The sequence below is a fragment of the Erithacus rubecula genome (genome assembly GCF_903797595.1).
Source record: "Erithacus rubecula genome assembly, chromosome: 2".
In the NCBI taxonomy this organism is placed as follows: domain Eukaryota; kingdom Metazoa; phylum Chordata; class Aves; order Passeriformes; family Muscicapidae; genus Erithacus; species Erithacus rubecula.
Genome location: NC_136685.1, coordinates 3,083,329 through 3,111,025, shown reverse-complemented (window position 1 = coordinate 3,111,025; position 27,697 = coordinate 3,083,329). Strand labels below are relative to the sequence as shown.

At 43.0% G+C, this 27,697-nt stretch overlaps 2 protein-coding genes and 1 long non-coding RNA gene across 4 annotated transcripts in view; 1 reads left to right on the top strand and 2 right to left on the bottom strand.

Annotated features, from left to right (window-relative positions):
* The first annotated feature begins 6,015 nt into the window (after positions 1 to 6,015).
* On the top strand, positions 6,016 to 8,550 carry LOC306798270. Its single transcript, XR_013773310.1, has 3 exons — positions 6,016 to 6,085; positions 6,695 to 6,829; positions 8,076 to 8,550. It is a non-coding gene; the product is annotated as an uncharacterized lncRNA (long non-coding RNA).
* Positions 8,551 to 10,440: 1,890 nt separating this feature from the next.
* LOC306798267 (gallinacin-9) overlaps positions 10,441 to 27,697 on the bottom strand; it is a gene marked incomplete at its 3' end in the record, with an annotated part of 229,457 nt that continues 212,200 nt past the window's right edge. The window contains exons 2-3 of the mRNA XM_079298243.1: positions 12,357 to 12,462; positions 10,441 to 10,574 (exon numbers count right to left, since the gene is read on the bottom strand). Coding sequence (XP_079154369.1) covers positions 10,441 to 10,574; positions 12,357 to 12,414 — 192 coding nt within the window. The 5' untranslated portion in view covers positions 12,415 to 12,462. The remainder of the gene's footprint in view (positions 10,575 to 12,356; positions 12,463 to 27,697) is intronic.
* On the bottom strand, positions 17,838 to 20,531 carry LOC306798839 (gallinacin-10-like). 2 transcript variants are annotated; one of them, XM_079299161.1, is made up of 4 exons: positions 20,369 to 20,531; positions 20,024 to 20,094; positions 19,962 to 19,993; positions 17,838 to 18,221 (listed from the first exon to the last, which is right to left on the bottom strand). In XM_079299161.1, exons 1-4 carry the CDS (start codon positions 20,514 to 20,516, stop codon positions 18,206 to 18,208), a joined length of 267 nt encoding a protein of 88 aa, XP_079155287.1. In that variant the 5' UTR covers positions 20,517 to 20,531; the 3' UTR covers positions 17,838 to 18,205. The 2 variants fall into 2 exon arrangements, with proteins under 2 accessions (XP_079155287.1, XP_079155286.1); XM_079299160.1 differs by having other exon boundaries at positions 19,962 to 20,094.

Genomic DNA, 27,697 nt, shown 5'->3' with positions numbered 1-27,697 from the left:
TAGAAATTCCTGAATTATCTCAAAACCTAAATTATTCTGAGATTCTATGGTGTTTTGGTACTGGTTTTCCTTTTTTTTTTCCCCCCTTATTTTAATTAGAGTTTTACTGCAGTGTTAAAATGATTTCCCAGATCTCTTCAGCACCAGGTAATTTACTCTGGTACCAGCATAGACCCACAAATTATCCCCCTTCCACATATTTAAGTACAAAAAGAGTTCAGAGAATGAGCCAATCTTCTTTAGGAAAAAAAAAGACATCTCTATCTTTTCAGTATTAATTAAGCTAGCAACTCATTCAAAATGTTACTGCATTCAGTGAGATATGTGGCTCAAACTGCAAAGCTCAGCTGCTGTGCTGGCTGGGTGTCTGTTTCTGGAGTCACACAGACATTTCTGTCTCTGATGTCTCAAGGGAAGGTTCTCAGGTCTCTGTTCATCTTTGAGATCAGCAAACCCAGCATCTCCTGGAAGCCCTGCAAGGATCCAACCCACGGTTCTACAGAACATGCATATACAGCAGGCACTTGCTGGAGTAAGCAGAGGGAAGGGGTTAACCAAAGCAGAAATTTGAGACTGATGAAAGGAAAAGAGGTTTATAAATTGGAGAGGTGATGGTGGCTCTCCAGAACCAGGCAGAGTTACCTGAGGAGAAGTGGAGGATCACTGTTTCTGCTCTCCCATGGATGCACCAGACCCAAGCACGCCTATAAAGGGCTGGGGATGAGCCAATGCAATCATTGGCCAATGAATAAAAAAACCCAACTTTTCCAGCCTGTATTTTGTTTTATCCAATGAGAAAGGAAGCCCCACTTTGAGGCTGCTTTCACCACAGAGCCCCTGGTTTTTGTGCAACCCATCTTAGACCATCCAAGTTTGTGTAATGCACGTTAGACCACAGGGTGATGTAAAATATCTGGAACATGCAGTGAGTGCTGCTTCTGATCCTGAGGGCTCCTTAGCTGTAGAATCCCAGAATGGTTTGTGCTGGAAAGAACCTTAAAGATCTGTTCTTGGATATCAGGTTTGCCTTCTGTGAACATGATATAACCAAAGTCCTGCTAGCATCATGGTGACCTCACAACTGAATGAAATCTGAATCTCTGATATGTACACAAGTAGCCAGCAAAAATGCCAAGCCAAGGAATACTTTTCTATCAAACCAGAATCCTAGAAGAAAACAGACAAAAAAAAAAAAAAAAAAAAGGTAAATTATCTGCCTTTCCCTATTCTGTTTACCCCTAAAATATAGTTTTGATTTTAGAAAATCAGAGACACAGAATGATTTGAGTTGGACTGGACATTAAAGACCATCTACTTCCAACCCCCCTGTCATGACAGGGACACTTCCCACTGTCCCAGGTTGCTCAGAGCCCTGTCCATTCCCAGTCTTGGACACTTTCAGGGATCCAGGGCAGCCACAGCTTCTCTGGGCACCCTGTGCCAGGGCCTCCCCACCCTCACAGGGAACAATTTCCTCTCCTTCCCTGAAAAATAATCACTGGTGATGTCACCAGCTTCTTCTGGTGACTGCTGTGGTGCTTTAAAATCTTCTGTAAATATAAGAAGCCTTGATGCCTAGGAGGGATCTCAAATTTCATAAGGAAGAGGACAGGAGTGGGCTGTGGTAATCTATGTGGATTTTAAGGAATTTCAGTGCAGGGAATATCTTCCTCAAGGTATATCAGCTTTACAGCAGATTGAGTGTCCTGAATAAAAAGTCAGCTCAGATGTCCACCTTCAGGTTAGAGAAATCCAGTGTTTGTTCCCAGATAGGCCAACTCCACGTGGGATAAATCATGTCTTTACAGCAGCCAGGGAAGCACAGATAAACACTAGTGATGCTTTAGAGATGCAAATCTCAGTTTTTGCTCTCTGGCTCTCCAAGCAGCATTTTTATCCTCATATTTCCAGGGTTTTGGAAGCAGCTGGCAAACCCTGTTTGCTTGTTCTTTCCCTGAGCTGGGGGATTCTTTGTTGTGGGAGAGGTGCAATTCCCAAAGGGAGCAGCAGCTCACTGCTCAAAACAGCCAGCAGCAGATGGGATTTGCAGGCAGGGTTTGGCAGGTCAGGTTGGGACAGTTTTCCACAGGGCTGTCCAAGGTCAGTGCATGGACAGCAGGGCTCTTCCCACATGGGTTCCATGCCAGTTTTTGCCAGGTGTGGAGGTGCTGTGAGGACAAACATTGGGCAATTGTACCAAAGGTCTGTCTGTCATCCCTCCTGTCATTTGCACAGAGGACTCTGGAGGAAGAGGATGGCAGAGAGAAGGTGAAGGATCCTCATTGCTCCAGGTGTCTGGGGACATCCCATTGTCACAGGTAAGATGAGGTGACACGTGCACACACAGGGTTTAACCCAGTGGCTTTCACACCAGCTCCTAGTGTGATTTAGGGCTGGCTGAGATCTCCACCTGGGGCTGGAGGAAAAGGGTCAGCAGAGAGGAGAGCAAGCCAGGGAGGAGGGATGGGACACAGGGATATTTTAGGCAGAATTTATCAAAGTGTGGGCAAAGAAACTGAGACCTGGATGTTCACTGGGAACAAAGTCTGTGGTGTGCTGAGTGATAAAAAATCAACTGGGATTTAGAGGAGTCCTTCTACATACTCATTTTAACAATATTTTATATGTAAATATATCTACATTACTGTGGATTTGCTAGGAGGGAAATAGAGAAACAGAAGTGTAAGAAATATCATTATAGAATTTCTCTGTGTTTAAATAAACAATACTGAAATTAATATCCTGACTATTCCTAAGTAAACCACAGATTAGAATATCTGGATTATTCTTCTCTATTTGCATGTTCTTCAGCAAAGATAAAATATAAAGCAGTTGAGTAAGTTCAGCATTTGTTTCTCTTGGATTATTTATAGATTATATCCACAGGCATATAAATATGTATTTATGCTTGCAGAACATTATTTTGGGGCTCCACACAATGTCCTTTGCAGTACCCCAGGAAAAGGGAACTGAGTAAGACATTTAGTGGTCAAAACGCTTTCAGTATGCAATATTAATTGATTTGAAATATTCATTCTTTATTTGCATGAGTTTAACTCCCAAGAAACAGATTAAATGTATCATGAGTGGCCACAACGATGCTTTGAGTCAATAACAGCATGTTGGAATTAAAATAAGAGGCAATTATAGTGTTTTAGATATTTAAAGGAAATTGATATGATTGATAGTTCAATCATAAGAACAAATAAAATTAATTAGTTAAAGATCTTCTGCAAACCCTGATATTTGTGCTTGGATCTGTTTTGTGCCACTTTGGGCAGGTGGTACAAGCACAAAGTGAAAAAACAGGAAGAAAGAAAAATTTTATCCTATTTTAACCTTCTTTTCAGAAGGCTAATCCAAAGCTCTATGCCTCTAAAAACTCATTTATACATTTAATATTCACAGTGTCTCTTTCTGCTTCTTTGCATTTCATCACTTGAGTTATTTAAGTTTTTGTGAGTTTTTTTTAAAGAACAAAATCAAAATCCAAATCATAGAAACAAATGCTCTTCCATATTATAAAGCAAATATACACATTCTTCCAATTAAATTATACAGGAATGGGATTTTAAGTAGCTGTCATTTCCTGAGGAGCCTGTTCAGTGTCCAACCACCCTCTGGGTGAAGAACTTTTCCTGATATCCATCCTAAACCTCCCCCAACTCAGCTCCATTCCATTTCCTCCAGTCCTGTCAGTATAATTTTGAGAGCAGTGACTGGTTTCTCGTCCATCAGAGGAATCCACAGCAAACTGCAGAGCAGGGGGGGCTCTGCCCTGTCAGAAAACATCATTCACTCACATATCAGCCCTGGGAATCAAAAGACATCAGTATAATTAAGGGAAAAAATCCATAAAACCCTGCTGTCAGAATAATTTCTGTACTCTTCACTGAAGAATGTCTCTGGAGGGGAATTTCAGCATTAGCTCTTCATTGCCACCTTCTGGGAGAGACCTGGGTAGGTGAATGCTCTTTGAAGTACAGGAATTTTGGGTTTTTTTCCCTGGTCTCTTGGTGGTATGACAATAAAAACACAACATCTGGGCTCACAATGCCTTCAGGGTTCAGGTTAAACCAGGGCTGCCATCAGTTTCTGTAGTCCAGATCCTCTGAGGGTAGAAATTTGGCCAAAATATTTTTGTGGAAGTTGTTTCCTTTGGCCACCTGGAAGCAGAAAAGGCTGTGTGCAAGTGGGTGCTTCCCTGGAATTAATTACTCAAACATAATTATTTTCTGTGGGACAAGCAGAACAAAGATGTGGCAAATCCATGGGAGTGAAAGAGTGACCAGCAGGTCAAGGGAGGGAAATCTGCTCTTGTGATATCCTACCTGGAGTCCCCAGCATAAGGACATGGAGCTGCTGGAGAGATTCCAGAGGAAACCATGGGGATGTTCCAAGGGCTGGACCAGGCTGGGAGAGCTGGGGGTGCTCACCTGGAGCAGAGAAGGATCCAGGGAGAGCTCAGAGCCCCTTGCAGAGCCTAAAGGGGCTCCAGAAGAGCTGGAGCGGGACTGGGGACAAGGGATGGAGGGACAGGACACAGGGAATGGTTTTAAGCTGAAAGAGGGCAGGGATGGATGGGATATTGGGCAGGAATTGTTCCCTGGGAGGGCACAGGGTGTCCAGAGGAACTGTGGCTGCCCCTGGATCCCTGGCAGTGTCCAAGGCCAGGCTGGACAGAGCTTGGAGCAACCTGGGATAGTGGAAGGTGTCCCTGCCCATGGCAGGGGATGGAGCTGGGTGCATTTTAAGGTCCCTTCCCACCCAAACCATTCTGGTATTCTATGAACACAGAGGGCTCTCACCTGTATTTCACACAGGAGCCTCATTGCAAAACCTGAGTTTCCCTAATTCAGCTATTCCAGGGCTGTGGATGCATCTCCAGACCCAGAGACAGCCCTGCAGGGCTGGATCCCAACCCGTGTGTGCCATGGGAGGTGTTTTTGGGAAGAGCCAGCTCATGTTCCAGGGAAAGGGGAGGGAGTTCACAAGAGGCCACTGCCCCCAGCAACTGCTGGGAAGTGACATTCCAGCTGCTGGGAAGTGCTGTGGCAGGTCCATGTCCTTGGCCAGCTGTCTGTGGCAGATCTGTCATCCACAGAATGTATAAAAACAGCTGTTCTGGGCTGAGCCAGCACTCTGTGAAAATCCCCTGCAGTGGAGCCAGGTAGGACTCTTCTCCTCAGGTCCTCTGGGGTGAAATAAAGGTGCATTTTTCACACTGATTCCAAACAAAAAGGAGAAAAACGCATAATTTTTGTTAAAATTTGTTGCTCCTCTAAACAGAAATTAATAATCCAAGGTGTAGAATATTGCATCTTAATAAAATTCCCATGAACATCAAAAATTGGCAATGATTGGTATTTGGCTGATTATTATATGGAAAGATGTTAATAATTATTAAATTAGTTGGTATTATTTTCCAAAGGTAGCTGGAATCTGAAGTGAGAAATGATGGTGGAGAGACAATTCAGGGCTTCCAGGATGGATAGATTCCTCCTTAGATTTTGTGTAAAGATATTTCAAGAAGTAATTACTGCCTTGTAAGCTAAAAAATTACCAATATTTGAGTAATTAGAGCTTTGGAGTGTTTATTTTCAAAACAATTGAAAATGCTTAAGTTATTAATTGAATAATATGGATATTTTAGTCATTAAGTAATTTGCTTTGAACATGAAGCACTGGACTGCATGGGCTGCCATTATTAAAGTTAACTCCATCCCAGCCAGACTCAGCAGAGTTGCTCAAATTAAAAAATTAATAAGTTTATTTATAGTCATAGATACATTTTATCCATCTTATGCAGTATGCTTTCAAATTTATATTTCCTTAAAAACTGTTATTTCTATAGGTTCATTCTAGAGCATTTGCTCTATTACATAAATGCCAATTTTTTATTAAAAAATTGCAGCTAATTTGTCATTTATAGTGTTTGTGCTGGGTGATAACAGATACAGGTTAAATGCATGACTTCTTTTTGTTTTTTCATAGTGTCTGTTGTATTTGGTGGCACTGAATTTGGACATGAAGATCTTTTCCCTTTTCTTTGCAGTTCTCCTCTTAATGCTCCAGGGCACTTCAGGTAAGAGTTAAATAAACTCTAAGGAAATGCAGAGGGAAAAATTGTGAGTATGGAAAAAAAAAAATGGAAACAAGAATAGAAATAAGAACTGAAATGAGAAGAATGGGAATGGGAATGGGAATGGGAATAGGAATAGGAATAGGAATAGGAATAGGAATAGGAATAGGAATAGGAATAGGAATAGGAATAGGAATGGGAATAGGAATAAGTAGAAATAGAAATAGTAGAAATAATAGAAATAATAGAAATAGAAATAGAAATAGAAATAGAAATAGAAATAGAAATAGAAATAGAAATAGAAATAGAAATAGACATGAAATAAAAAGGGGTTTAGTCCCTTTTGCCTATGGCCAAAGTGCTGCCAGTGTGTTGGGCACATTTTTAGCAGTCACCAGACACCAAATGGTGAACCCTCCCTGTTTGAAAAACAAAGGAATTTAATGGTGTGGAAGTGGCCAGCCTGCAGGTAAACTTCAACACTGCTGCCATGCTGTAGCCTGGATTGTTCTTGCTCTTCTTTGGGAAGACAAATCATGACTCTGCATTGTTGTTTTTTTTTTTTTCTTTTTTTTGTTTGTTTTGTTTTGTTATTTTTGTTATTCTGCCCAGGTTTCCTGCGTGCCCCCAACACTGAGGTGCAGTGCAGGCAGGCTGGGGGGGGTCTGTTCCAGAGACCACTGCCCCCCACCCCACAGGAGACCCTTTGGACACTGCCAGCAGGGAATTCCCTGCTGTAGGACCGTGGTGAGTCCAGGATGAGATGGATCACACACCCACAGAAGGGCTTGGGTTGGAAGGGGCCTTTCATCAATTCCATCCTCATTATCCAAGATCCAGCTGCTCCACGCCCTGTCCAACCTGGCCTTGAACATTTCCAGAGATTTCTTGAGGTTTATTACTCATTTATGACTCATTTTTTGCACATCCAGTCTGTTCTTTAGATGGAAAATTCTTCCAGCACTCAGACATAGGATTTCCTGAGGATTTCCTCACTGCTTCCCTCTGTACCATTAATGATGCAGCTCAAGTGCCTCGTGGGAAGGATCACAGTGAAATCCCTTTGGCAGGGAGGATTAATTGACCAGAAATAATATTTTTTTTTTTTTTGCTGATGTTCCCATTAGCTGTTCAAGCTGCTCATGATGAGTGGTGATGGCTTCAAAGGAGACATCTCTCAATGTACACACTGTCCTAAGGCTTGGGATTTTTGGGTCAGATTCACAGGAAACCTGCATGTTCCATCTTACAAAGGCTGCCTGGTCCCATAGCCAGAAGAACAGCCTGAAAGTCATGTTGTTCCATGCATTTCCTTTTCTAGGCAAAATCAAATTATTTGGTTCAGTGAAAGGTGTCCCAGCCCATGGTAGGAAATTGGAACCAGATGTTCTTTTAGGTCCCTTCAAATCAAAGAAATTCCTTAATTCTGTGGTTAATTTATTATTTTCCCCCTCAAATTCCTTACTGGAATCCTAAAGTTCACCCCATATCTTTATTCCAATATGAAACTACAGTAACAAATACCCCATAATATTTACACTCTGCATCCATTGATTCTAACATTTCATTTTCTGTTTCTCTTTTTAACAAATACCCCATAATATTTACACTCTGCATCCATTGATTCTAACATTTATTTCTCCTTTTCCTTGTAAAATGCTGCAGACACTTTTCTTGTTGGAATCTCTTAAACTTTGTTCAATAGTAAGAAATGGTAAAACCAAAACATGAGCAGCAGAATCTCTTTTCCATACCAGAAATTCCAAGAGGAGTAGAAAGCTTTAGGCACAGAGTGTGATCAATTCATTATTAATTAAAATAGAAAAGCAATTAATGATTAAAATTGAGCAGCAGCAGGGCTGTGAATATCCTGAAGAGTTGGATTCAGGCATATCAGCCCTTGGTGATAATTCAATCCCTTCTGTGTATTTTATTTCATTCATTTCCTGGTTGTAAGTACAAAATCTGAAAGTTTTTTCCCTTTATTTTGCAGTATGATTAGTGACCACTGGCACCTCAGATGGGCTAACCAGAGCTTCTGGCACTTTAGAGAATGCATCATCCCACTGGAAAATCTGGAATTCTGAGCAATATGCATACAGGCACAGGCCACAACATGAACAACAGAAAAAGAACAAACCCCTCCACAAACAGCCCTAATGACCTGGAGAAACTCCAAAGCAATTCTTGAGCCACACAGAAAAGACCAATATTTTTCATTTTAAAAGATGTTTTGCTGCTGAAATTTTATTGTGTCAACATCTGTCCCAGAGAGGTCACAAGCTGCAAGAGTCTATGCTCATGAGAAGATGCAAAGTTCTTCCTTTGTCCCTCAGAACAGCTATTCTTTTATTATTATTATTTTCTTTTCCTATTGGAGTCATCAATAATATGAGTAGTGTCAAAATGCTCAGCTAAGGTGTTTATACTTCATAGTCTGCACATCACAATAAATGTTAATAAACTTGCTGTGGTAAATCTATGTTTGATCCTTACCCCTGTCAGGTATATCCTCCTTATCCTTGTGAGGAATTCTCTTGCTGTGTGTTTTGAATCAGTGTGAGATGTGCCTTGTGGTAAATTTCTCCAAGAAAAAGGGAGGAAAACAAGCCCATGTGGTGACAGGAATATGTCCTTGTCCTAATCATTAATAATTTGAGCAAGAATAACTTCAAGGCCAGGAGGGAATGGGACTTGGAGCAGCCTGGGGCCATGGAAGGTGTCCCTGCCCATGGCTGGGGTGGAACTGGATGAGCTTCAAGGGTCTTTCCCAGCCAAACAATTCCATGACCCTGTGACTCTCCAAACCATTCCATGATCCTGTGGCTCTCCAAACTCAGTGTGATTAGGCAGTGCAGAGTTGACACAAACTGATCAAGTTGAGCAGCTGTGGAACCCTGGAGCCATCCAGCAGCTCCTGGCATGCAGAGCATGGACACTTTGAGTCACCCCTTGTCCCAAATCCTTGTGACCTTTGCATTGGGGATGTTAGGGATGGGGAAGGGAAGGAGGGGATGAGTCTTGGTGATGAGAATCCAGGCTGATATACACACAGCCCACTGCCTCCAGCCAGAGCAGCACAGGGAAAAACAGCTCAACCAGTCTAGGATCCAGAGAAATTAAATTCCATGGATGTGATGCTGATCTACACTAAATAGAGACAGCAGAGCAGAATCTTGTGAGTGTGCTCATGCAGAAACCCTGGGGTTTTTCTGTATTTCAAACATTTCAGTCTGGGCTGGCAGATGCAGCCCTGGAGAGGAGCAGAGGAGTGAGCCTGTCTCCTGAATCCCAGCTCTGGGCTGGAATTGAAGCTGGAATGGGTTCTGATGCTTTTCCTATTATTCATATAAATGTTGCCACACAAATCACTGCAACACAGGGTGATTTAACAGGACTTGATGACACATGGACCTAATGTAGCTAAATAAAATTCATTTACAGGCTGATTTTATAGGCAATAAAAACAACACAAGCCACCCTGACATACACGAGCAAGTACAAGCAACACAGTTTCACAAGAATTTGCTTTTATTAGAATTGAAACTGCAAATATCTTTAATGAACAAGAACTCCTCCTCAGATACTCTTGTGCTCCTGAGGGCCTCCACCCCCATGGGAAAGGCTCCCCAGGGCACTGAGGACAGGATCCATCGATGTCAAAAGATGATGGATGTCTCAGATGTCCAGGGCTCTTGTCTGAGTGGTCAGTGAGGTGTCAGGTTTAAGAGCTGGGAGTCCTGCAGAGAAAAGTCAGGTGCTTAGCACATCCACCAAACAAATAAATTGTACCTCAACACCTCAGACTGCTGGAGATCAGGGAGCACATGAGGGAAAGGGCAGCTGGAGACTCTTGTGAGCTGGACTGTGTTTCTGGCCATAAGACAATCCAATAAAATACAGGATGGGGCTGTCACCTCTCAGCACACACCATAGCTACTCATTTGTGGCTGCTGATGCCCCAGAACATCAGGGACACCTTCCACTGTCCCAGCTTGCTCCAAGCCTCATCCAACTTGGCCTTGAGCATTTCCAGGGATCCAGGGGCAGCCACAGCTTCTCTGGGCACCCTGTGCCAGGGCTTCCTGCCCAATATCCAATCCAGATCTACTCTGTGCCAGATTGAATCCATTGCCTCTTGCCCTGTCACTCTTGCAAACAGTCTCTCTTTTTCTCTGGAATATTCCAACACCACAAAGGCTCTGCCTTGTTTTCAGTGCACACAAACCCCAGAAACCAGCAGGGACTTTTTGGAGGTTGTAGGGGGAGGCTGATCATAGCTCTGATGCTAAAAGGAGGCAAAGCCCAGTGATTCTACTTGCTTTTGGTGCAGCAGCACTTCCCTGGAGGAACATCTCTTACCATTTGCAGCATCTTAGCTTCCCTCCCCGGCAGGTCCCAATGTCCACCAGGGGAGCAGAGCAGGGCACGAAGGAGCAGGAGCCCCGGCTCTGCCGGCACGCCAGGGTGTCAGAGGTTTCCTGGCTGTAAGCTGAAAAAGAATGGGGAAAACTCATCTTTGTTTGTCCTGGCAGAGACTTGAGGCATGAGATTTACCTGGCACTGTGTTAAGGTGTTGCCATCGAGTTGGATTCTATCCCTAATTTGAAAGGCATCACAGTTTTGTTCTAAATCTACCACCTTTCAACCCCTTTGTCCCAGTGGTTCTTGAGTCCTTTCTCTTAATCACATATTATTCAAGGATTGCCTGTTTTTTTGTGTCACTCAGCTGATTTTTAAGCTACCATTCCCTTATCTCTTAAATTAAAAAGCCCTATAGTGTTTAATACATATAATTTTTACAAAGAGATAGAAGATAACTGCTGGCCCTTTCCCCAGCAGGGATTCTACTGGAATTGTACCAGACCCCATCTCAGGGGTCACAGTGTTTTTTTTGAGACAAATAATACATTTTGTGGTGCTTGAAGTAGGAAAAGACCAAGGAAGCAATCTCAAAACATGTAGTATGGATTTTGTCTCAATGGTTCTACATTTTTTCTTTGAGTAGACAGACATTAAATGTCTGATAAGAAAGCTGGTACAAATTTGAGACTACTGCAAATCAAATTGAGAACCTCAGCTGCTTCAAGGGCACCCAAATAGCTTGGAATGATAGATGAGCTCCAAACACACTTAATGCACTTGGTTAATAGAGAGTTCAGGCAAAAACTGGCAGTCAGGATAACATTTTTCCCAAAAACAGATGAGGCCTCCTAATTTTGAATACACAGTCAGGACATGTGGGTGAGAATGTGAGAAGAGAAAGCTCTTATGTTGTCAGGTTATATTTTTTGTATTATTCTAAGAATTGTCCCAATAAAATCATCAGGAAATTGTTGAGGTTGTAAAGGTTGGAAAAGAGTCCTTGGATCCTCTGTGACCATCAAGTCCAACAATTCCCCAGCAGTGCCAGGGCCACCAAGTGCCACATCCACACAGCTCTGCCCCAGCCTGGAGCTGCAGGGGTTGTTGTGGACACAAATAATTGTGTGAGGTTCAACAAGCACTTGGTTTGTTGAATCTCAAACAAATTTGCCTCATCCCATGGATCCAGCCTGCCCAGACCCCTCTGCAGGAGCCTTCCTGCCCTCCAGCAGATCAAACTCCTGCCAAACAATCTGCAAATTTGCTGAGCTTCCCCTCAATCCCCTTATCTGGGTCATTCATGAAGATATTAAACAGGACCAGCCCTGGGGAGCCTCAGCTGGATTTAACTCCATTCCCCACTCCTCTCTGGTCCTGGCCATCCTGATAGTTTTTAACCCAGTGAGTAGCACCCATCCAAGCCAGGAGCAGCCAGTCTCTTCAGGAAAACTCTGTGGGAAATGATGTCAGGGATTTGGCAGAATCCAGCTAGATATCTAACCCACTAAATGGGACAACTTGTCATAGAGGAGATCAAATTGGTCAAGCAGGATCAGCTTTTCATGAACCAGCACTGGCTGTGCCTCATCCCCTGGGTGTTCTGTACCTACCACATGAAGACACTCAAGATGAGCTGCCCCAAAACCTTTTCTGGCACCAAGATCCATACAGGACCATCTTTTTTCCCCCTTCTTATCATCATGTGCTAGAAACAAATCATCAGTATGACTATCAAGAACCTTGAAATGATAGCTTGAAAATTAGGACTGTGACCAGGGAAGAGGAATTCTAATAGGAAAGTTGTGGATTCCTGCAGCAGAGAGGAAACCTGACCCTCAGCACTGGGATCTAATGAGCTTCTCTGCACCTTCACCCTTTCAACCTCCATCTCATCTCTTCCCAGCCTTACCTGGAGCAGCCTGGAAGAGGAAGAAGAGAACAGCAACGAGGAAGAACAGGATTCTCATGACTGGCAGCTTTTGGAGGGATGGAGACAGCACCAGAGTGAACAGCAGCTGTCCGAGACCGAGCACAGGCACTGCCTCTGCTTATAAAGGCTCTGGGACACAGGGTGGGTGGAGGAGTGGAGAACAGAGAGTTCACTGCCCTGTCCCCATGGAGATTGGTGATGTAGGGAGGTGTTGCAACCTCTCCCATTAGGAGATGCCCGACCTGAGCCACGGCCACGTCGGGCTGACCCGAGCAGCCAAACCAGCCCGTGCCAGCTGGGGGGCTGCACCCAGGGAGGGCATGGGATTGGAGCACCAGGGAGGTGGGTTCCTGGGATCCACAGGGTGCTAAACCATGCAGAACTGATGGTGCCCTGTGGCTCTTGGCCACGGTCTTGTGACAGCTTCTCCTCCCCCTCAGCCACCAGGCTGGGTGAGCAAAGGAGAGAACTCGTCTCTGGAGACAAGAGCATGGAGTGACAGAGCAAGGGGCAATGGCTTCAAGCTGAAAGAGAGCAGGGTTTGATGAGATATTTGGAAAGAATCCTTCACTGTCAGGGTGGTGAGACAATGGAACAGGTTGTCCAGAGAAGCTGTGGCTGACCCATCCCTGGAAGTGTTCAAGGTTAGACAGGGCTTGGTGCAACCTGGGATAGTGAAAAATATTCCTATCCAGGCAGGGGCTTGGAATGGGATAATCTGTAAGGTTCTTCCAACCCAAACTATTCTGTGATGATGAAGATGAATGCAGGAAAGGATCAGAGATTTAGTCCTTGCTTGGGTTGGAGCTGTAGGGCTGCAACAGAAGGAAACAGAGTAGGGCTGAAAGGGTCATGGATATCCCCCTTCCTGGCTATGAAACTGCAGATGTGGTAGTTGCTCCAGTCCCCTAGGAGTTTTTGAGTGGTTCACAGCTCAGTCACTCTCTGTACCTTTTATTTGTGACCTTAGCCATGGATTTGTATTGCAGAAGTCATTAAACAGACAGGACTGGAAGGGACACTGCTGTGTGTTGTACCATGCTGTCATAGGAGACTGATCCTAATTCCCTACAGCAACCCCCAAGATCTGTCCTGAAAACATTAATATCATAGTCTGAACCTTCTTCCCAAATCTGGTCTGCATGGAGTGTCTAAAATTATTCATTCTTGCACATATGATCTTGATTTAAACACATTTTCCCTTGCTTTATGTGGCTATGAAGACTCACATCTCTCTGATTTCACAGATTCAACATATCAAATCCACTTCTGTGTGGTGTCTCCACCTCTCTTATCACCTTGTAACTTATTTCTGTATCTGAAAATAAAATCTAATCCTTTTTTTCATGCGTGTGAAGGTGCAGCTATACCTAAAATGGACCAGTGGAAGAGTTAACAGAGCTCTGTAAAGGTCTCTTAACTCTTGTGCTTGTCTCTAACAAATGCCACTCCTGAGACATCTGGGAACTTCAAGTGACTTTGTTTCAGGCAAACAGGACAAACCAAAAATCATCAGTGAAACAAAGTCATGAGGGTGATTAATTATTTACTGCTTCAGTGAGACCAGCAAACTGAAATGATGGAGAGCAAGAGCAGGGGTGAGCTCTGACTGCATTGTTGAGCCAGGGGCACAAACTCTAAAATGAGCTGTTGCCTCTCCTCCATTCCTCTCCTGGATATAGAAATTTCAAGGAGTCAGTCATTTATATTAAATCACTCTTTGTTTGTATGTGCCTGGAATTTTTTTAAGGGAGTCATAGGGAACACTGACCATCTCCTGATTCCTAATTTGTCATCGAGGACATTGACACAACCCAAACCACTCTGAGCACCTGCCCAAGGCTTCAGACAGGCAGCTCATCCACCTGCACCCTCAGCTTCACTTCTGGAAAGACAAGAAGAAGGAAAAAAAGTGCAATCTGTGATCTTAAAACACAGCCAGCTGCAAGGAAACTGTTGGAGTCAGTGAGTCTGAATTCTTTAGAGAGAAATCAGAGTGCAGGGATTGAAGTATATTAAAAGTATATGAAGTATATTAAACAACTCACATATAAGGTAGAGGTGTAAGTTTAAGTTTTAGGATAAGTAAGTCAGTAAGTTTTAGTATGAACTCTACCTTTTAGTAAGTAAAAGATTTAGATACCAAAGTGGAAGTGCAAGTTCTAGTTAAGGTTGAAAAACATACTGATTTTCAATAGAGGCTTCAGGCCCACAGTTGTAGATAAGACTTAGACATAAGAGAACTATAGTAAGAATATTGCTTACATTTTTCAGATAAAACAAGATAGGTTGCATGTGTAGTCTTATACATAGCCTGGTGTGCTAAGAAACAAGTATTCTAATAGGTTAAGGAGTGGTGGTCCAAGCTTGTGTCTTGGCTTGTTGGGAAGATTCTATATAAGAGTTTGTATTAGGGAGAGTTTCTGCTTTTCCTGCCATTCCTTTTTTTTTTTTAATTTTTTTTTTTTTTTTTTTTTTTTGATTTTGCTCACCAGTCAACACCCAAGAAGAGAGGAGCTGCTGCAGCACCATCAGCTTCATGGGACCTGTGACAAGAACAGCTTCTACTTCTGTTTGGGATTTTATACCAAAACTTAGCATGGAATTTGATGTCTGTGACTGTGCCTTTGAGACTGATGTGCTTCTGCAATAAATAACCTTTTAGCAACTATTAGCTGCTTTGCTCATTTAAGATAACCTGACGAATTTGGTGCCAAGAGCACCAGAGGGTGAAGCTTACTTGTAGAAATAACAGGATTTAATGGAAAAGTGAAAAGTGAAAATGGAAAAGCTCTTCTACTCCTTGCAAAAGCCCTCTCCTGCCTGTCTCAGGGGCAGGGATGTTTAATTTGGGAAGCAAACCCTGCTGGGATTGGGCCATGATGTCACTGATGGTTCAGTGCTCTTTGGAACCAAACAACATCAGGGAGAGGGAAGGAAAGGGGGAATGGCTCCAGCCTCCTCAACTCCCTCCCCCAGCTCCAGCTGGAGAGTGGCAGCAATGCATGGTAACATAAATGTACCTGGGCTGATAATAATCCCCTTGAACACTGCTTGGCACCAGGGAAAAGGAGCTTGGACATGGTGCTGCACTTCCTTCTTCTTGAGGACCAGGAAAAGATGCTCCAAACAGCCTCCAGTGAACAGAGAAAACACTGAGGCTGTGGCTGACAGGATCTTGAGGTGTCTGTTAAAGTTAACATTTGACCTGGCAGCCAAGCAGTGGGTGGTGGGTTTTGCATGGGACCATGTCCTTTTGAAGTAAAATCATTTTGTCACTCAGAAAAAGCAAATTCATCTGTTTGGCTTACAGATTCTTCAGAGAGCTTGAGAAATTTGCCTTTACACCTTGGGAAATCACTTCCTGTGCTGTGTATATTGGACTGTGGGGAAACCAATGCAAATATCTTTGGCTCTAAAGGAGTTTCCCTGCTTTTAACTACAACTGATGAGCATCCTGATTAGAAGGGGAGAATTAATTTAGTGATAGTCTCCTCTGTTCTAGCAGTAAATAAGCAGGCAGAAGCAAGAAGTTCCTCTGTCCCAAAGTTAAGGGCATGGAACAGGTGACAGAGAGAGGGACAAATGTCTGCAGTGGGCAGAGGGCACACAATGTTCGTTCTCCTTGACAGGACACTCAATAAAAGTTGCTCATGCACAAAACTGATTTTCAGTGGGGAAACTGAAGTGTTAGTGGCTGAAGTGCCTGTCCAAGGTAGTCATGGGACCATCTCCAGTCTGTGTTCTGGCCATGGAGCAGAGCAAGGAAGGGGTTGAATCACTGATAGCAGATTTTTGCACAGCCTTGTTCCAACCAGCATTTTGAAAACTGACCTGTTCTTCAGGTCATCAAGGATGATGAGTTTTTCTGAGGTCCTGCATCAGGTTTGGAAGGGGAATATCAAGCAAAACAACTCTTTTCTCCCATAGCTGGAACACTATCAAAGATTTTGGTTCCAGCTGCTGCCCTTCCAACCCAGGGAAAACACCAGTGGTGTGCTAGGAGACAAGTTCTTAATAGACATGGAATGAGGAAATCCTTGGGAAGAACTCCCAGTAGTCACTGCAGGAGGGAAACAGGGCAGGGAACTGGGATGGGAGAAGCAGATCCCTGCAGATCTCCCCCAGAGGAGACCAAGGTTCCACTCAGGCTCATGGGGAGTGCAGAGGTGAGATGGACACTCAAGAGCTCCACAGAAATTGGGCATAATTGGAAAAAAGAGCCTGGAGTGAGGGTGGCTGCTGGGCCAAAAAGCCAGACCTTGATAGACACAAGGTCCATCATCCAGAGACTGAAATGGAGATAATCCTGTTTGGAACAACACCTCTGTGATTTATGCAGCAGAGATGTGTTTCACTGGGCTAGCAGGGAAATCTGAGCCTGTTCTGAATTTATCCAGATTTAATATCAGAGATTTTCTTCAGGATGGTGTGATTTAACCCTAGCTGGAAATTCAGCTTCAAGAACCCCTTGTTCTCTTCTGCCCTGGTGGAATGAGGAGAAAATCAGAAGAGTGAAAGTGAAAAACCTTCTGAATTGAGATAGATTAATAGCTAAAGCAAAAGCTGTGCAAGCAAAGCAGAACAAGGAATTTATTCACCACTTCCATGGGCAGGCAGGTGTCCAGCCATCCCTAGAAGAACAGGAATCCACCACAAGTAAGAGTGATTTGGGAAGAAAAATTCCATCATGACCAGGTTATGGGCAGTGAAATGTCCTTGCTACAATGTGCTCTTTTTCTTTAAATATTGAATTTTGTGATTGTTGTTGAAAACAGGTCTGATGTTTTAAAACCCAGTCTATACATCACCCAAAATCTTGTCTCTGTGGAGGGATAGTTCAGACCCCATCATTGTGTTAATAAATTAAGGGGTGTCTGTGTGTGCATTTTTTAATGCTTATATTATATTATATTATATTATATTATATTATATTATATTATATTATATTATATTATATTATATTATATTATATTATATTATATTATATTATATTATATTATATTATATATTATATTATATTATTATATTATATTATATTATATTATATTATATTATATTATATTATATTATATTATATTATATTATATTATATTATATTATATTATATTTTGTGTAAAATGTATTGTGTATAATGTATAATGTAGTATATATATGTATGTGTACATATATATATATGTAAATTTGAAATACTACAGGTGTTTACTGGTTGTCATATGGTCATACAATTGTTCTCAAGAGTTGCCTGTTCAGTTCTTCCCACTCAGCTTTCATTCCTGTCATCCTAAATGCTTTATTACCATCACCAAAACTGGTTGCTCTTTCCCTTTCCCAAATTCCCTTTCCCAAATCCCTTGGGAATATGTGAGACTGCACAGACTCACTTGTTTAAAAAATACTGAACTACTCAGAGCCTTGAGTGCAAAGCAAATTCCTGTAAGTAACAACAAAGCTCACGGGTTTTGTTTTAAGAAGATCTTTATTTTCACGTGTGAATAAAATAATAATATATATATTGCTTCACATCTTCCAAGAGCTGCATGAACCTGAAGTGATTGAACCTCCAAACACCCCTGTGAGGTAGGCTGCAATAGGTGGCCAAGGAGCCAAAGTGGCTTGAGTATTAAAAGCAAAAAGGGAGTGACTTCAGTGAGGAAAAACCCGCATCTCCAGAAGCAGTGTGTTAACAGGACATGCCCTCTGGAAGCTTCTTTTAATGCTCATTTGCAGGAGGCTTTAGATAGAGGAGGAATCCATGGAAATCAGCTCCTCAAGGCAGTGGAAATGTTGCTGGTACAAGGGCTCAGATCCAGGAAAGCCTTTTCTTCTTACTCTGCCAAAATCCTGCAAGGATAAGAAGGGTCTTGTTATTGAGCTGCAGTGCCACCTCCACTCATTCTCTAAAATCCTCAACAGCTTCTAATTGCCTTTCAAAATGAACCTGCAGGGTGGGTTCAGCCTGCAGATTCAAAAACCTCCATCTCTGGGTGTGCTGGGTGTCCAGGTCTGCAGGTAAGATACAGGTTGGACTCGATGCTCTTAGGGGTCTGTTCCAACCTCATTATTCTGTGATTCTGTGATAACCAGTGTATAAGAACTGTGGCCAATGGCAAATCAGTCATATGGCCACTTGTAATGACCTGAGATTGAAAAAAATACTTATATCGTACTTCAGAATACCCTGTTGGTTTTAACTTCTACTCTTTTATTGGTCAGCTCAGCTGAAAATCAAACAGTCAATATAAGAACTTGAATTCTGAACACTAACATCCATCAGTATCAGGTACATTTTTCCAAGAAAGAGTGTTTCTGTAGGAAAATTACACCTGAAACCAAACCTGAGAGGTTTTGTTCCTTTCCCAGGCTCAGTTTTCTTTTGTTCAGGTCTAGCAGATGTTCTGACAGAAATCAATGTTGGAGATGTTCCCTCTGCTCCTACCAGTCCATTTGCTATCAGTGGAAATTGCTTCCCAAGGAGGATGAGTGGTCACAAAAACAGGGATCACATCACTCCCTTGTAAAATCATCTAATATCAGGTTCCTTCTGTTCCTTTTACTTTCCTGAATTCCTAAATGCATCCTTAGCATTTTATTAGCATTTTATTCTCCTGCCAACAAACCTGTCCTTTTATTGGAATTACTTGGGTTTCCTGAAACCACTGAGGATCTCCATTTGCTGAATAAATGTATAAAACCTTTTTCTAGAACCATCTCATCAGATTTCTTCAGTTTCTGAGAACCTCTAAACCCTGGCAATTCCATAAATAATGGAATCACAGAATAATGAGTTCTGGAAAGTCCAGACATCACAGATCTGAGCTCTCCATTTATTTTGAGCCAAGATCTGTCCAGTCACATCAGTGGCTGGGGATCTGCCTGAACATCATGGCTGGGATGAATTATATCATCACACAAATCTCCTCATCAAAGGTATAGGAACCTCTCCTGATCTGGCACTGAATTTTGGGGGCTGTGAATGTCACTGAAGCTGGCAGGGATCATCTCATGGCCATTAATGGAACAAAGTTATTCTAAGAATTAAGTAGCTGGAGAATATGTTTTAATTTAAGCATTCCTCAAGAGCATCTTCAAGACATTAAGGAAAGAAAAAAAATCTGGCTATCAGGGAAACTCCAGACATTATTAGAAAGTGGTTTCCAAGGTCAAAAGTGAAATGAACACCCGAGTCTCACTGACAAATTCACTCCTCTTCACCTTTCTAAGAGCTGTGCAGTGGTGGGAGGAAGGAGAGATGGGCAGAGGTTGAGAAGCAGAGTTCGGTGAACACTTATCTCCAGTTAAAAGTACATTTTCTAGGTAAATTTTAAAATAAAAACAGAGGGACAATAAAACCTTTCCCCTGATGGGTATAAATACTGTGAAGCAATTTCCTAATCATTCATTGAAAAAAACCTTCCTTTCTTTTCCCATAAAAATTCCAAATAAAGCGGAAAAACACCGAATTCTCAGAAACTTTAACCGTGCAAGCCCCCCTGCAGTTTTGCTGATTATTCAAAGAAACAGGGGGGTTATCCAATAAAACAGGGGGACCCTGTGAGGCCCCTCAGGTGCTTGGTCACTCACTTGGAGCAGCAGTTCAGCAGCCCCCCGTGGCATGTCCCCGTGGCAGCGAAGGTGGGTGGGCACGTCCCGGCGCGGCAGAACTTCCCCTGGGCACGGCACTCCACGGTGTCAGCAAAGAGAGGGTCTGCAGAGCCTGTGGGGCGTGGCAGGAGTGGAAAAACATCAGCTTGCTGCCCAAAATGATGGGAGGTAAATGTCCAACAAATCATGTGTTGCCTTTATAAAAGAGTGGGGCATCCTGAGCACTGATGCTCCCATCCGCTGCATCACCCTCCTGGCATCACATTTTGCCTTTCACAATTTTCCTTTCAGATTTTGCCTTTCAGCTGATAGTAGCTTTCTCCCCAGCTGTTAACACTCTCCTGCTTACAAACCCTTTTGCTCTGTATAGGATTTTTGCTTCTCACCTGAAGTAGCCTGGAACAGGAGGAGGAAGACAGCGAAGAGCAGGTAGAGGATCTTCATGGCTGTCAGCTGCTGGTGGGCTGTGAAGTCCTGCAGAGCACCTGGAAGACCAATGTTGGCTAGAACTGGCTTGAGGAAGGTCTGGGACATACCTGGTATTTATAGGACCCGTGGGGTTGTGCAAGTGTGACAAGTCAATGAGTAACTGCCATGAACTCTCAGGAGAGGGACTGGTCCTCCCCCTTATCTCTACAGGTGGCAGTGAATGTGTTGCAATCCCCCAAGGGTGAATTTCCACTCTGTGTGTCAGTTATATAATCTGACCATCAGCCAAGCCTGACTGAGCTGCACCAAATTTTCATGGCTTTTGGAAGCCTGTTCCCAACATAGGCACCAGGATGGGTTGGGGGGACTGGGAAGTCAGTGACCATTGGAGTGGGGACCCAGCTTTGACTCTGGATTTATCAGTTTATGCAATGTTTTGTCTCCATCTCCCCATCCTTCAGCCAGGTGGATGATGTCAAAGGCAGAGGAAAGCATTGGGAAATCCTTGAGGTGATGCAAGTGTTCTTTGTCACTTTTTAAACAGGTCTCAGGACAGCCTCACCCACTGCAGGGGGCTGACACAAAGCTCTCCCCCTCCTCCAGTCCTCACTTGGATCACAGAATGGTTTGGGGTGGAAGGGACCCTAAAGATCATCTCATTCCAAAGCTCCTGCCTTGTGCAGGGACACTTTCACTAGAACAGGTTGCTCCAAGCCCCATCCAGCCTGGCATTTCATCCCACATCATTCCCACTGCTTTATCTTCAGTCTTAAGGTGCCAATTCTGACCTCTTTGCATTCACTTCCAGTTTGTCCATATTGAAAACCTCAGGAGTTAAGAGTTCTAACACTCACTAATATTTGTTTTCTTTTAAAGAAAATAAACCTCTTCATATACATGCACAAGTTTGCAATGCCAAATATTTCCCCTCTTATTGCATCGAAATTTTGGGAGAATGAGCTGATTCCACAAGAATTGTGTTTGACATAATGCTTGGAAGGGCAACATCTTCTGGAGCTCCACTTCAGAGCATGATCACCATGGCTGCAAATTTTCTTAGAAGATCAATACAGGGAAGGTTTTCTTCACCAAATCCTGGGTTAATAAACAGGTTAAACACTGTCACAGCCCAGGTTTTCTGCAGTTCCTACCTCTGACATTCTGGTTCAGTGGTTTGCTTCCTTATTACCTCATTTATTATGTTTAACTCAGAGTTAATGGCATTTTTGTTCCAAGAATTGTTCAAAGGATGAAAACATTACTGAGGTTTATGTTTAATTTGCACAGTAATGGGCAGCTTGAGCAGCTGAGAGAGAGGTAACAAGGTGAGTTTATGCAGCAAATAACAGCAAGATAAACACTGATTTCCCATTTCCACTCATAAAATCTAATTAACCAAGAAATGCCAAGTGATCCCTTTTTGTCCCTCTTTTTTTTTTTTCTTTTTTTGTGCCCTTGCCTTTAAAATGATCTTTTCCTTTGCCAGCAACTCTCCAGCTTTCCCTATTTCTAATGCAGAAGAAACTTGACTTTTTGCCCCTCTCTTTTCTCTTTTTTGGGATACAGAGAGGCAAACGCCTGACCTGCAACACCAGCATGAATAAATTAAAAAATAAAACCCTTTTGTTTTTCTCAAGAACCACTGAAATGTGAATTCCTCTCACCTGCCTTTCACACAGACAGAACAATGTGGGAATGCTGTGCAAGTGGATGTACTTGTCCATAACACATCCATGTTAGGGAGCAGGGGTGTTTTTCCCAAAATCAGAGTGTGGCCCTGGAGAAGGTTATGATTATTTTTTGGTATTTGAATAATCTCCATCACTTCAATCTTTCTCTCCTCTGGAACAGAATCAATCTATTATTAGAGTTAAATTACTTAAATTTCATTGATATGGATTGCCAGAGCACTCAGATTTTGCTGAACAACTCTTCTTGCAGAATGAGAACAGCCCTCTAGGAAATAGGGAAGAAGATTTTAACAATGAGGGTGGAAAACACTGGCACAGTTTGCCCAGAGAGGTGGTGGGTGACCCTGGAAATAATCAAGGATGGGGCTTGGAACAATCTGGTCCATGGAAGATTTCCCTGCCCATGGCAGGGCTTGGAATGAGATGAGCTTTAAGGTCCTTTCAAAACCCTTCAAGGATTCCACAATTCTATTAAAGTGACCAACACTTTGAGCCCTGCTAGCACAGGCAACCCAAACATGTCATTCAGAGCAAGAGGAAAATTCCATGACTTTGACTTCTAACAAAAACAAAGACAGGTGCAAACTGGTTGCTTGAAACCAGGGAAAACTTGTATAAAACAGGCAAGGAGCAGAACAATTCCTGCAGCACAGCAGTGACCTGGGGCTGGAACGTGGAAGTGTGTGCATGGAACTGTATCCCACAGAACCCAGGGCCAGCATGAAGTCCTGGAGATCTCTGTTGAACATTAACTTCCATACCTGAACTGGGAATTCAAGGACCTGCAAGTACCTATTCCAGAGAAATAAGCTCTCTAAGCAGAGAGGAGCTGGGGAATTTTGTAATTCAGTTTTCCTGAATTTTGCCCCATCAGCCCCTTTCCAAAGGTGATGCTGCAAAGAAATTCTGAAATGTTGAGAGAGGAAAGCTTTGCAAACAGCATTTCACGCTGATTTCTCAGTCTTCTGCAAGAGAGGGGTTTTTCTTCTCTTGTTCACACCTGGGTAACAAACTACTCCCATAAAAAATCACAGCAAGCCCCATACATGATTCTGTGTAGGAGGGGTTTGCCTCAGTATTTTCTCTCAAATATGACTTATCAGCTAATGAAAAGTCTAAGAACTACTGTGCTCTTGAGAAAGGTTGTTTAAAATAGGATAAATTTGTTTGGATGGTGACAAAATTTCATTTTATAATTGTAACTATAAATACGCCTTTAAAATCTCATAGGCACATGGTTAGCTAAGAAATCATGTGCTTATGTTCCATTAAAACCAAATGCATGCTGAAACAATCCAGTATTCTCCTGGCTTTCCTAATGATGGCACAAATCATTATTATAGAATCAAGATCATGGACTGATTTGGGCTGGAAGGGATCTTAAAGATCATCCAGTTCCATCTCTGCCATGGGCAGGGACACCTTCCAGGGCTCCAGGTTGCTCCATCTGGAACAGCCTGGTCTAATGGAAGGTGGAACACCCTTGGAACTGTTCAAAACCAGGCTGGGTTTTTTTGGTTAGAGGAACCTGGGCTAGTGGAAGGTGTCCCTGCCCATGGCAGGGGGTTGAAAGTGGATGATCTTTAAGTTCCTTTCCAACCCAAACCATTCTGTGATTTCATGTCTTCACCCTTTGGCATCATCCTGCTAAGGGCACAATGAGAATGGGAAAATGAGGGCCAAGGTGGTTTCATCCATGAAAATTTATTAGTGGGCATCCCCTAAAAGATGCACTTGGCTCTGGCACACAATATTCCCACAGGTCACTTGTGATTAGAGTGGTTTTTGCCATCTCCCATGGGCTAAATGGGTGCACAGGGCAGGTTTTGCCTCTGCTTCTCCACCAGACCTCACTGCACTTGGCAACAGCTACCAAGGCCTCCTGTTAAAGAAATTCCTACAATTTTTAGATGAGGAAAAATACATCAGATCAGTTAATGAATCCTGGTGTGTGAGACATTCTCCAGTGTCACTGAAAGGGCACAAAGAGAGGCCCCTGTACATTTAAGGTTCAGGGATGGTGCTGTGCTGAGGTTTGAGAACCTGGTCAATTATTACCTGCCCTTGGCTGCTTTCAGCTCAAATTCTTGTGCCCTCATTTTGCAACCCAGACACTAAGTCAACATTAAATAGACATTTAAATGACAGCACTGAACACCAGCTGGGAGAATGTACTGTCCTCTGTGCCCCTAAGCTAAAGGGGAATTCCTCTGTGGAGGGGAGGGTGAGAAGGAATAATAATGAGTGTTTGAGAAGAAGGAGGAAGGCAGGATCTTCTGTAGGTTATGGAGGAAAACTGGTACTTCTCTGGTCCTGATGAGTTCCCTGATCTGGCACACAGCCCTAGTGCTGCTGCTTTTCCTGAAAAATACTGAGACTTCTGTGTGGATGTTATCCTACAGAATAACACAGAAGCCTTCATTTTTAAGAGTTATTGTGGAGTTGATGACAAACTAAAACACCAGAAGCATCTTCATCAGACAGTGAGCAGGGTCTAAATGCTTCCCTCATTTAAATGTCTACTCCTGTGGTGTATTGGGTAGATTGTGTTGATTTTGGCACCATCATCATCAAAAACACAATCATGTAACTCCACTGGTTCTTCTTAGATAGGAAGCTGCTAATGCTTCAGTCACAATATATAGATTCATATATATTTATATCTATAATCAGTCAGGTCAGTGTGGCATTGACCTTCTTGTTCCCATCTGTAGTAGCCAATCCCTTGTGCCTGCTACATCCAAGATCACAATTTATTAAGCTGCAGATAATTCAGGCAGCAGAGTGTGAGCAGTGATTCAGGATGTGACCACTGAAAACTCATCATCCACAATATTCAATTATCAGAACAGCCCTGGCAGCTTTGTCCTCTGCTAGCCCTTTGCCAAAAACTCCTGGGCTGCTTCAATGATTAGTCCTGGCTAGGAACTATTCCAGCAGACATCCTGGTGAGGTCACCTTGCACTGGAAGCCAAGAATTGCACAATATGGATATGGTCAAAAGATGCCATCTCAGAACCCAGAGAAAGGCAATGTTAGGAGTCCAGAAGCTTTCCAGACTGTATTTGCAACTAATCATATTACAATTATTCATATTTGTCTGGTTTGGCACCAGCTGCAAATAAGCCTTTAATAAGATGCTTCATCAAGTGTCCTTCTCTCCCTCCTCATGGCTCAGTTGTCTTGAATTCCTCTGTTCTGCTGCTAGCAATCTTTCTTCTGCTATAGATCATAACTACTAATATTTATTTTTTTGAGATCTGAGTATTTGTCTTCTACACAGGTCAGTCTCCTCATAGAAGTTAGAGTTTAATTCCTGTCTCTGCTTGGCTGCCACTGTCCCCAAGAGAAATCACAGTGATTATGGATGTCTAAATCCCACTCTTTGAGCCAACCACTGCAGATCTTCACTTGCACAGATGCACACAGTGAGGAATAACACTAAAAACAAAAGTATCACTAATCTAACAAAAAAGTTTGTCCATTCAGTCATAAAAGATGGCTTGAAATATCATATCAAGGGATGATTTGGGTTGGATGAACCTTAAAGAACAACTCCTGCCATGGGCAGGGACACCTTCCACTATCCCAGGCTGCTCCAAACCCTGTCCAACCTGGCCTTGGACACTTCTAAAGAACAGAGAAATTCAGCTACCTGGAGGAGACACCTGAAATAATTAGATACTTTGATTTACTTAGTTACCTCATTTCTAACCCTCTGGAAAGCAGCCTACAACTTCAAAGGTCAATATCAGGGACAAAACCCAGTTGTGCAAGCCATGACATCATCAAGCACGTCATCAATTTCCAATGAGCCAGTCAGGGCATTGTGTAATGCAGGGGCCAGAGCTGGGGGTGGAATTTGCTTTCTCCCACCCAATGGGCCACAACTGCTGGGCATGAAAAGTGACAGTGTCTGGCTCTTCACTTGTTCCTATATCACCTAATGGTTTGCTTCCCAGCTTCTAATTTAAATTTCTTTTTTTTTTTTTTTCCTTGAAACATTTTTTCCTGAAATTTCATTGTGTTCTAGAACTATACCCTCTGTGGATTGAAAGCACTTTTTAGATGACTATGTTATTTCTTAGGAGTCATAGAGACAGGACTCTGAGCATTTCTTTGATATCTGATGTCCTTTCAATATCTCTTTGAGATAAGCATGAGGGTGGGGAGGTCCTGGCACAGGTTTCCCAGAGAGCTGTGGCTGCTCCATCCCTGGAAGTGTCCAAGGCCAGGCTGGATGGGGCTTGGAGCAACCTGGGATAGTTGAAGGTGTCCCTGTTCATGTCAGGGGGTGGAACTGGATCATCTTTATGGTCCCATCCAACCCAAAACATTCCATTCTGTGATCTATCAGATGAACCTCTGGGAGCACCACATAAACATTCTTTCTCCTTTCATTTCACCTCTTTCATTTCCTCTGTCCATTCACAGATATTTTTTCCCCACCACTCTGGTCTCCCTGCTGGGGGATGATGTTTCTCCAACCTGACCTGGGAGCAGGGATGACATTGCAGTTGCTGCACAGTCCAGAATGGAAGAATCCCTCTAAAAAAAGCAGGGAAGTCACAGAGTTGCTGAATTTGTTCACAGACACGTTGACATGGCATAAACCATCCTGACTCTCATTTGTTGAAGATTACAAAATGTTCAGGATGCTTTTCAGTGACCCCAAGCCTCCTCTGCACTGAGCCACACAGGGCCCAAAGCTCCTGCTCCCCTGTGCATGACTTTCCTGGGAAATCACACTTGAGCAGCAGCACCTCAGCCCCTCCTTCAAGGATGGGATTCCTCCAGGGTAATGAGCCACACACTTCTAGGAAACCAACCTTTGGAAAGGCCAGGGCTTCCAGCAGTGTCAAGGGCTGCATTTCTCAAGAGTCATCTGTACATATTCACTCCCACACCTTTGCTGGGGGTGTAAAACAGAGTTTAACTCGCCTTTTACCCCATCTCCAGCTCTCCAGAGGGGCAGTGAGGTTGGGTTTGTGGGTGGGGGTGCAAAGGTCCTTTCCAGCCCAAACCATTCTGGGATTCTGAGGCAGCAGGGATGGCTTTACATCCATATTGTTAAATTCCTTCACCTTCAAGGTGGCTTGATTAAAACTATTCATAGGTGTTGGAACTCTGGAAAATGAGAATTTTAGACTTTCTGTGCTGACAGGCACTGACACCCAAGGAAACACTGCTTTTAACCTGAGGCCTTGGAGAAGGCTCCCAGGATTGAATGATAAAACTAGGATCACTGGTGTGTACTTTGAATAGAAATGTGTAATATCACATGGTAAAAAAATTTAGACTTTAAGGTTTTAAAATAGAGCAATATGTAGAACAATATGGAGGTTTTAGGGTGGAGGTTTCTTTCTTCTTCACCTTCTTCTTCATAGGTCTAGGTGAAATCTTGTTTAATTTACTAGAAAAATAAAAAAAAAAATCCAAAATGCAAGTCATGGGGGTTTGGTTATTGGGTTGAAAATAAAAATAATTTAGGTGTCAGATTTAGGAAGGAAGGAAGGAAGGAAGGAAGGAAGGAAGGAAGGAAGGAAGGAAGGAAGGAAGAAGGAAGGAGGAAGGAAGGAAGGAAGGAAGGAAGGA